General features: G+C 35.5%; 1 protein-coding gene across 1 annotated transcript in view; it reads right to left on the reverse strand.

Annotated features, from left to right (window-relative positions):
- Window positions 1-4239: 4239 nt before the first annotated feature.
- Window positions 4240-11384, reverse strand: part of LOC117119509 — an 11513-nt gene continuing 4368 nt past the window's right edge. The window contains exons 2-4 of the mRNA XM_033264338.1: window positions 7705-8365; window positions 6270-6659; window positions 4240-6137 (exon numbers count right to left, since the gene is read on the reverse strand). Of these exons, the coding sequence (XP_033120229.1) occupies window positions 6279-6659; window positions 7705-8328 (1005 nt within the window). The 5' untranslated portion in view covers window positions 8329-8365 and the 3' untranslated portion in view covers window positions 4240-6137; window positions 6270-6278. The remainder of the gene's footprint in view (window positions 6138-6269; window positions 6660-7704; window positions 8366-11384) is intronic.

Here is an 11384-nt window from a genome sequence, read left to right on the forward strand (position 1 = left end):
GCTACGGGCCTGATTGGTTTGGAATGAACTTGGTCTGTACTGTAAATTACATGCAAGGCTGAAAATTCTCCCCATAAAGTATTAAGGTGGTTGGATATTCTGTGTGATTTATTCTGTATCCAATGACTTGGGAAGAAGTGCCTTGACCATTAAAAATTTTATTTGTAGCATTCATACAAATGCTAGTAGGCTACCGTACATATTGTACCATAATACTATAAGGTTTATTAACTCTGTCTTTGTGTGCGAGTGCCTTGACTTATTCTTGCCTTCAATTTTATTTTTATGTATACATTGTTTTAATTATCAGTGTAGATAATGACTTTCATGCAAGTTGACTATGATTTTGTTGAAATTTAATTATGCAATCATTAAGCAATGGTACATATTTCTTTAGTCTACTTGAAATGAAATAAAGCAGTTTGTAACCTAAATAACTGATGCTGAATTATTAAAACAAACTTGTGCCCAATTGTCAATTGGTTTTTAACACTTTATTTCTTTTGTGTCCCGACAGCAAATACTTTTTTCCACTTACAAAATAAAATACTGTAAATGTTATGCTGTTCTCTGTAAATTTCAAGTCTAACTAGATTTGAACTCGTCACTGAGGACGAGTTAGGTGATCCGCCGCACTTTGACCCACGAGGAAGTGTGCGCGGTTCGGATTGAACAATATTTAAATGCTGATAATGGAAAAATACGCTAATTTAGTTTGTTAAAAAGCATTTTGAGTATTTTAAAAGATTTACTCATGCGTACGCGCACGTCATGACGCACGTGCGCATCTTAATGTCACTGTTTTCTCCTAATATGAGATATATATGTATCAACTTTCATTGACAAATGCCTGTTGGTGAAGGAGTAATGATCATTCATAGTATTTATCATATATAAAAATTTCAGTTTTTTTACTTCAGATGGCAATATGGTGACATCACAATGTCCGATCAGCCATTATGATATATAAAATCATATCTACAACTCATGTGCTTTTAGAATATGTAATAAAAATTGGGGGTCACCTTTCATCCTAAAGAGCTATATTTGATTATAAATAAGCATAATTATAAGCATATGTAATTTTTGACGATATGCGTACGCGCACGTTAAGATGTGCAAATAAAAAAGTAAGATACCTTACATTACACCTTGACCTGAAGTATAAGCCCATTTTATATTATTCAGAAATGACGAATGATAAGATGATATGACGTCATCAACGTTTTGAGAAATGAAATATTAAAAAAAAAAATTCAGATGGCAATATGTTGACGTCACAATGTCCGATCAGCTATTATGATATATAAAATCATATCTACAGCTCATGTGCTTTCAGAATCTGTAATAAAATTTAGGGGTCACCTTTCATCCTAAGGAGCCATAACTGATTAAAAAAAAGACACGATATAAAGCATATATTAATTTTGACGCACGCGAACGCTCGTGTTATTACGCGCACACAAAAATATAATGTACATAACATTTAACCATGACCTGAATTTTATACCCACTAAATATGATTCAGAAATCATGTCTGTTTAAGGTGATTGTGGGGTCATCAAAGGCTTGACAAAAGAAAGATGAGGGGGTAAGCAAAACCCTATATTTTGACCATGATGACGTCATCAAAACGTAAAAAAATGCCACATATATGAAAGAGAATTGCCTCAGCTACAACATACTCAAAGTTGGAAGACAATCGATCAAGAATAAGCGAGATATGCTCAAATGCGCATTTGCTAAATTGAGGTCATCGATAATATTCAGTTTGTTGAATTCAGATGGCAATATGATGACGTCATAATGTCCGATCAGCCATTATGACCTATAAAATCATATTTACAACTTGTGCTTTCACAATATGTAATAAAAATTGGGGGTCACCTTTCATCCTAAAGAACTGTATTTGTTTAAAATTAGGCCTGATTTTAGCAAAATTTCACTGTATATCGGCACAAATGCGCACAAAGGTTACTATGTTTGATGCGTGCGTACGGCATTGTTATTGGCCATAGAGTGATTGAAAAGATTGGAAACTTGTCAAAACAATGTCAGGAACCCTAAATGTGACAAAAAATCAATTTCTAGCTTCCATACGTGCTGAGCACTTCAAAATGCGCACGCGTAGTGGTAAATTTTTAAAAATTTTGAAATGCTCAAAATGGCCTGAAACATGCTCTAATTTAATCTAAATGTGATTTCGAGCATTTTAAAAGTTTGACACACATGTACGCGCGCGTTATGACGCGCACGCGTAAAATTAGGGTAAATTACATTTAACATTGACTTGAAGTTAATGCTCACTTAATACGATTTCGAAATGACAATTGGTTAGGCTGATATGATCGATAATGTAAAAACGCAAAATTGCGCGTAGATGACGTCACGCATAATTGTGCACTTTGAAAACCTTATTGTGACTATTCCAGGTCAAGCTAAATGTTTGTTGCAGCGTGCATGTATGAATCTCGTGCCAATTTTTAGATATCGTGCTAACAAGAAATGGGGAGAACCTAGAATGAAAAAAAAAAAAGATCTCGGACAATGACAAGAGGTGATCCGCTAGCGAAGCGGATCACCAATTATGAAGCAGGGGAGTGAAGTTGTTTTAGGGATACAAATTCCTGTTCCTATACAAAAATGAGATGAAGAATCTTGAAGCTGCACTCCAGGAATGGTAGTACATATCCAAACACTGCGGTACCGGAAATTGGGGCGCCCTTTGGACCGCAGGTAAGCATGATAATAACCCATCCCGAAATTTTTCAAATTATATTTCTAAAAATGGAGAAAAATATTTATATTCAAATTTAAATCTGAGAGTGCCATTTCTGACCATCTAGAGGTGCCATAATCATAAATTTTCTAGCCCCTCCCTGGGCCCCTTTATTTCGAACTCCTGGCCAAGGTTCCTATGCGGGCATTCGTGAAATATTGCACTACTGTATTTGTGATGATGTAAACTTGGCAACAAACGAAACCAGGGAGACCTCAAGTGTTAATCCAGCAGTTTCATTTTTATTGTTAAGCGCATCGAGGCTTTAGCATAATGCGCTATTTAGGCGAAAATTATTATTATTATTATTATAATTATAATTATAATTATAATTATTATTATTATTATTATTATTATTATTATTATTATTATTATTTTATTATTAATCCTGGCATCAGGTTTTTTTGTTCTGCTTGTTTAGTGCCAATGATAAAAAGGTGTAGTAGCTGTGGCGGCTGTAGGATATATTTTCTAGGGGCCGGGCTGTTCGACAGGGCGACTAGAGCTTGGTAGGCCGGAGCTGGTGGAAGATTTTGAGGTGTTCCCCTTCCAAATGAGATATTTTTAAGAATATGAGCCTCTGGATGTCCAGAAATGACACTCAAGACACGTTGGCTTGGCATTGGCCTATTCTTACATTTGTTTTAGTCCAACTGCTCTGTCTGATGGGTGGGGGTTTGACCTGTCCGGTGGGGCCCCTACATTAACTATGGGTCTGAGCCAACAATGGTTTCACTATACCGTACTGTACACGCGTAGTCTAGCTTCCGATAGAAGCTGCAAAAGGATTATCCTGTCCAGTATCAAGTTTGTTGTTATCAAACCACAACACAATTCTATGCTGTGAACCTTATCCAAACCAGTTATACTGAATTGAAGTTTTTTTAGTTGAGATGAAGCTTTCTGTCCATACTACCCAGGACAGTCCATCACATTTAGACAGTCAGTTGGACCATGGAGGTATAAAAATTTTTAAAAATCTATTTTTATACCTCCATGGTTGGACAATGAAAGTAAACAACATTCCGTAAATGTTTTCCTCTTATCATACAGTTTACTAGTCTTTTCAAGGGTAGGGTATTGTCTTTCATTTTAGTGTCTTTAATATTTGTCAAAATAGAAAATTATTAAATACTGCGCGACGTCATATCCAGATTTACTTGGGTACGGACGTTCATAACGAACACATATCTGGAAAGTTGCTTTTGCCTGTTAACAAAAAACAGCGCAACATACATGTCACATACATACATACATACATACACACGAAGGGTATCCTAAAGGTTCCATTGCTTGAAACCATGGAACCAAAAAATGAAAGACGACGATAAATTTCAACTATTCAAACATAATTTAAGGCAAGCTATGCAAATTCATGCAAGATACTTGGTATCGGTGGAAGATGGAAACCACCTTACACAACTATGTAATTGAAAACAAATATAGTACTACTGTATGTGCTGTTGTACAGATGTAAATAATTTATTCCAAATCAAATGATCAAAAATATTTATAGACATTACATGCCATGCTGTATCGATAAACTCTATACCATATACTGTATCTTCATCCTAAATGTAGAAATTAAAACTTAAATTTACAGTATTGCAATGCATTTTAATATTATTATTATTATTTTATTATTAAGCCATTCCAGTATAAAATCATAAAAAAATCTTGACAAAAGCAGGAACAGCACAACGCACCATGTGACATCCATGTCCTACTAATTTGTTAGCATTCTATTCCATTCCAAACACAAAAGCCATGGCAGGGGTCAAAGTTGAAAGAAGTCCCTTCTGGGATCTGGTTAAGTGAGCTTTCTCAACATGTATGCAAATATTATGAATTTATCTTCCGGGAAATTCTTGCTTACTTCAGTGCAAGGGGGGGGGGGCATCCCAATTTCTCGGAGACACCCTTCCCCCTCCCGCCCATAGCATGTTTTCCCATAGTATTCATAAAATAAGATACATGACAAATATCTGAGTGGCACTAGGGTGCCGACACAGACCAAGTAATTTTTTTTAAAGTGCACTGTGCGTTAAAAATAATCAAATGTACTAATTAAACTAACACCATTAATCAGTCTTGCACAATTAATTTACTGAATGGCATTGTGTAATGCACAATTCATTCATGTCTTTTATGCAACAAAGAAAGCGCAAATTCATAAATATCGAAAAATAGTACATTGCTGGGAATTTCAGTGCCGGGTACTCCACCCTGATGTGTTCACTGTTAAATTCACTTAAAAAATATTTCAGAATCCAAGACTCGTTTTTAATGTCCAAGTTCTACAATTTTGCATGCTACAATTTACACAAAGAATACTATCATGGTAAATTTGATCATTGGGGTACTATAATTACCTCCATGGTTAGATTCATAACCTTATTAGTAAGATATTGTTTGAAAGCTTACTATAATTGCATGAAAAAGCCTGATTCACATAAATTAATTTCACTAATTTCATAAAGATAAAAGTAATGTAATGGTTGAAATACTGAATGTCACACACTTAAACACACAATTAAAATCTTAAAAAGTTATTCTTTACAACTAATTAGGGCACAGGTGGGCAAAGTGCGGCATGCAGCTGGCCTGACAGCAATATTTTTACGGCCCACGAAAATGAAGTGAAAACCCTATGTGTGCGGCCCTCCAAGCAACATTTGCTGTAAAACACATTGGCCCTCTGAACGACTTTTATGCCCACCCCTGAATTAGGTCAATATTTTCCATTCAGTGTCCCAAAATACCTTACAAATGCCTTATACTGTAGCAAGTCAATAACTATGGTACAGTATATTTATAAGAATACTCTAGGTCCCAGACGTAGACTACATTCATGTTCTCTGCCAAGATCAGGCTAACCTAAGCATAATTTCTTCTCTAAATACTGTACCTCAAATATTTCTACAATAGCATGTTTTTACAGGCATCCACAAACCTAATGAAATTGTCCTTAGTCTTCAGATTAAATCTGTTTACCTCTTACAATTACTAGCAATTAATTTTGCCAAGCATAATTTTATAATTAATCATATCTTTATATAGCATGGTCGTAATGCATGCTCAGAGATGCTGAAGAGAGGTCAACTTATAATTTAAACACCAAGTACAGTAAAATGTAATGGCAATATTTCATGCAGTGATATAGACAGTAATTGTATATAAATCATTCCTATTATTATTAAATCTCTTGATAAAAACAGAATAATACCCGCTACTACTTGGGCACAGGCTTGGTGGTCTAGTGGTTAAGACACCAGGCTACATATTTGAAGGTCGTGGGTTCGGTTAACACCCAAATCACTTAGGAGATTATATTCACAAGTATTGGAACATATCGAGCATTCAGTATGATGATAACAAGTCAGGTAGGGTAAAACATCATTCCTAATAATCCGATCGCATATAGCAACAAGCAATAATGTTGTAGCAATAGGCAATAATCATAGGTCATAATAATAATTGACATGAAAATATTGTAAATTTAACAGCTTTCCAGAGCTTCTTGCATAATTTGAATGCCTTTTCCGAAGTCCATACCTTTAAAAACTTGCTGTAGTTGGCTAAGTACAGAATGTTCATCTAAATTTTTATTCTTTTGAAAATAAACATCCAGGACTTTCTTGGTGGCACTGAAGCCAGGTTTCCGAGAGTTGCTTTCAATGTATGTAATCTGTTCACTTTTTAAGTTTAATGACGTCGCTAAGCCTCGCCAGTCACCATTCATATTTGGTGATGGGATATCAAGGGCCATGCACAGCTTATGGAATAGTCTGGGATTCAGAAACCTTGCAGAATTGGGTAATGGACTGTGTTCTGCAGACATTGTGGAAAATATATCAGCATATGATGCACCTGCTAAATCCTGATGGAAAAGACAATAAGGAAAATATGAAAGGTAAAATCAGGTATACAATAAAATGAAATTTGGAATGAAGGTAGGTCTAGAGAAGCCTACACAAATAAATATAGACAGATTATCCATTTTGAAAATTAAATGCACAAAATACATATTAGCTGAACCAATCTACAGTATTTTAATACACATGTAAAGCAAAAGTACGAGTTTGAGACTACTACAGTAGATATTTATTTGATAGTGGTGGATTCAAGGGGAGAAATAAAAAATTATATTCAAATTTAAGAATGCCATTTCCAGTCACCTAGAGGTTCCGTCATCATGAATTACCTTAGCCCAAGTAGACCCTTCATCTGTGACAGTCCCCTCTCTATTTCAAATTTCTGGATCCACCACTGATTGACACAAGCTTTTGGTTATTCAGTACACAGTGTACTGTGTATATGAAATGCTGTGTCGGTAAAATATCTCAGCCAGTCTCAATTTGTGCTATCTTTGCTTTTATTTATCATAATGAAGGACATAGAAAATTGAGTGTGCTTTTCATTTATGTTGTGAAAGCATCGTAATACAGATATTCAGCATAGAATTTAATCACCAAAAATACATAATCAGGCCTGACCAGGAAAGTCTGGATAAAATGCCTTGAGCACCGAATGTTATCATACAATAATTAAAGACCAACAGTTTATTTTTAAAACATTTTCCCCCCAAAATGCCTCCGGGACATTTATGTTGCCTCCAACCACCGGTCGCACACTTTTTCCAGCCCTGCATATAATAAAAGGAATTTCAAATGTCAGTACACCCAACACATTTATTATTGACATTATAATTATTATTATGATTATTATTATTTGGGACATGCTTCTGACTCATCGAGCCATTTTGAAGTGTAATAAATAAATAAAATGAAAATTAAGAAATTTGACACAATTTTGTAATATAAAAATTGGTCTGAATTTTAGAACTAGGGGTGGTGTTAAAAATGATAGTGTTATTGCAGCTGCTGCCAATGTCGTCATTGTTATTAATATGATTTGGTACATACCATAGAGTCCACTTCAATATCCTGACTCACTGCCTCTAAATTGCTTGATTCATCATCATATTCCATTTGGCGCTGTTTTCGGAGGTTTGTATCAATAGTCCTTTTCATAACATGATCAAAAAACTCATCCTCTCGTTTTATGTTTGCAATAGCTGTCAACTCAAACGGCACCTTTGTCGGATGAAGACCATATAGCACGGGAATAACATTTGACCGTTTCTCTTGAATGGCCAGCTTCAAGGCGGTTTGAAACCTGTTCACTGCCCATACATCTTCCTCGAAGCATGGGGTGAGTAAGAGCACAATATATGTGCTGACATCATATCCACGTTTAAAGGTCTTAAATTCATCTTCACCAACTAGCTTCTCCCTACGTGGAAGAAAAACTTTCCATTGTTGTTTCTCAGCGAAATTCATAAAATCCTTTCGTGCTTCAACTGCACTTAAGCTGCATACGATGACGATGTCAAAATATTCTAAAGGAGTCTGCGACATAGAACTTGATGAGCGACTAATAGACACTGAATTGTCAAATTTCGCTGCACTATCAATTTTTCCATCCTTCTCATTGAAGAATAGTTGAGAATCCAAATCACCTGACATTTCACAACCACTGTCATCCATTGATTATGAAAAAGTTGCTTCAGAATATACTGTGAATCTATAAAAATAATTAATCAGATTATTATTTCACTTATATAACTGATTTACTATTTCAATAATCAAAGAACAATTTATAAGAATAGAAGGTAGATTTTATTTCTTATTTTTATAAAAATTAAAAGCATAGGAAAGTATAATACATACTCCAAGTATTGAAATACACGCCATCGTGTTGGGATTCAATATTTCGACATTAATTATGTCATCATCATTCCTGATGATGACATAATTAATGTCGAAATATTGAATCCCAACATGATGGCGTGTATTTCAATACTTGGAGTATGTATTATACTTTCTTATCTGAGATTAATCAGTGGACCTTTCGGTTTAAAAGCATAGAGTGTTGGAGCTAAAAATATGCTCAATCTTTTTTAATAGCATATTCTCGCGTATAAGACAATGCCTTAAAGTAGCAAATTAACAGGGAGTCATCATATAAAATTATTTGTATTTTTAAATCATGTTGTCTATGCACAGATCATCCATAACACATAAATTTACTACTGAAATGAAGCTACTACTGCAACTCAGTACAAATGAACACAATTTTAAATGCAGGGAAATAAGATTTGATGAACATTTAAAAGCCCATAAAATGGTATCATTTGGAAGATTAGCCCTATATTTGGTTCCGTTGTTAGCCAGCTAGATGCAGTATCAAGACCACAAAAGAGCAGTAAAATGTAGGAATTCCAATGGTTAACAGAAGGGTCACCTTATACGCCCAGCATAAAAAAACTGTCTAAAAATCTTCTCAAACATGGGCGTCATTTTATACGCATATCGCCTTATATGCGAGAATATAAGGTACTACATGTATTGTACTTCAACCTCATGTAAATTGTTATAAGCTACACATCAATTACCTACACACAGTAGTCACTATCAAGGGAAGGAGGCTTAAGGTCCCCCGTTTAGCACAGACCAACCTCCCTGTTCAGCCATCTCATCGGATCAGAATTGAAGAAAAAATTTCACAAGGCTGAAATAAGATTGTAGGCTTACATGAAATACTGTGCAATTTGCACTTTGAAAAATATTTGCAGAGAAATAGGCCCTCAATTTTCAAATGATGACTTTAGGCATAAATTTTTTCCCAAAAGATACTGCGCAGGCCTTATTTTACAGCCTGGGACAATGTGTACGTGTAGGAGCAGTTTAGAGAAAAAATGGCACGGACAGGTGAATAACGAAGTCGGTGCACGGCTGGTAATGCGAATGAGTACTTTAAAATTAATTGTATAGACGGCCGTACAAATAAACACAATAGTAACAGGAGAACATACCATCAACAGCCAATGATGGGCAGAAAATATTAGGAAAAAAAAGAAAACAAAAACTGAAAAAAAAAAAATAGAAAAGCAAAGAAAAATGGAAAAGAAAGAAAAATAGAAAAGAGAGAGTTTTAAAAGAAAAGAAAGTGTTAACAGAAGAAAACATACAGGTTAGAGAATGAAGAGAAAGACCACAACGGAAAGCAAAGGAAGAATCTTTAAAAGCTATTACAATTAATGAAAAATACATGGTAAAATTAATTTGAATTAAAATAAAACAAATTATTGAAAATAATATAATAAATACTAATTAAAGTGTATAATATTACTAATACAACTCTTAAATATTAAATTTTAATAAATAAATAACAACATTTTTCTTTTAAAATATGTCTAAGTCTGCTCGTCACAATATCTACTGTACCTCACACAGAGGAGAGTGGTATGTTCCAATTCTAGCTATTATTTGTATAGCACCTTTCTTTGCAGTACAAAGCGCTTCTGTCCCTGGTCATTGGATCCACATGGTCATTGTAATCAGTACAGGAGCAAGCAACCCCACCAGGTACCCATTTATACTCTTGGGTTGAGAGAAGCAATGCAGATAAAGTGCCTTGCTCAAGGACACAAGCGAAATGTACAGAGAGGGATTGAAACCCTGACCTCAAGGTTGGGAAACCAAACCTTTTATGCTGCACCAAACCGTTTCTAACAGCTAGCTGTTAAATTTAGGCTACATGAAAATAAAGATATATAACCGTCAAAATGCTCACCCCTCTGCGCCAGAATATAACTTAGGCCTGTGCAGGGAATATATCATCCTCACAACAAAGCACTTCTGTCCCTGGTCATTGGATCCACATGGTCATTGTAATCAGTACAGGAGCAAGCAACCCCACCAGGTACCCATTTATACTCTTGGGTTGAGAGAAGCAATGCAGATAAAGTGCCTTGCTCAAGGACACAAGCGAAATGTACAGAGAGGGATTGAAACCCTGACCTCAAGGTTGGGAAACCAAACCTTTTATGCTGCACCAAACCGCTTCTAACAGCTAGCTGTTAAATTTAGGCTACATGAAAATAAAGATATATAACCGTCAAAATGCTCACCCCTCTGCGCCAGAATATAACTTAGGCCTGTGCGGGGAATATATCATCCTCACAAAAATAGGCCTACAAAATCCGCCCGCACATTTCAGAAAACAAGGGCCAATTTCCATGCCGATTTTGCCAAACATTAGGCTTTGAAATAATCTTAATAATAAACCAATGCATCTGCAGCAGTTATGATTCTGCACACTTATTTTCATAGCGATTTCTGCGCAAATTTGAGCTAGTTTTTTTAGGCCTATTTTTTGCGCAATTCACATTCGAAACTTCACAGTGGCGCACAAAATAATGGGGCAAAGAACAATCGGGCCCATTTCCAGATGATTGGGTCAACGCAAAGAATTGTAATTAAAATGATCGATCCATGTATATATTTCAATTTTAGTATTTACTGGTATTCTGGTATACAGTACAGAACATCTAAATGTGTTTTTCCGTTCAATCAATCATAAAATGATTTGCCTCAAAATGATCAGGCCCCCCACACGATCAGGCCCAGGAGGAAGATCACACTATCGGGCTCATTTTCAGGACAATCATTTCTCGCCACCTAGGAATCAAAATTTTCCCGGGGAAGAACCACAGGACCTCCCCCCCCCCCCACCTTTCTTTTTGGGATTTATCGATTCA

This window comes from Anneissia japonica, unplaced genomic scaffold, assembly GCF_011630105.1.
Source record: "Anneissia japonica isolate Jap-2015-1 unplaced genomic scaffold, ASM1163010v1 scaffold287752_len1182401_cov188, whole genome shotgun sequence".
Taxonomy (NCBI): Eukaryota; Metazoa; Echinodermata; class Crinoidea; order Comatulida; family Comatulidae; genus Anneissia; species Anneissia japonica.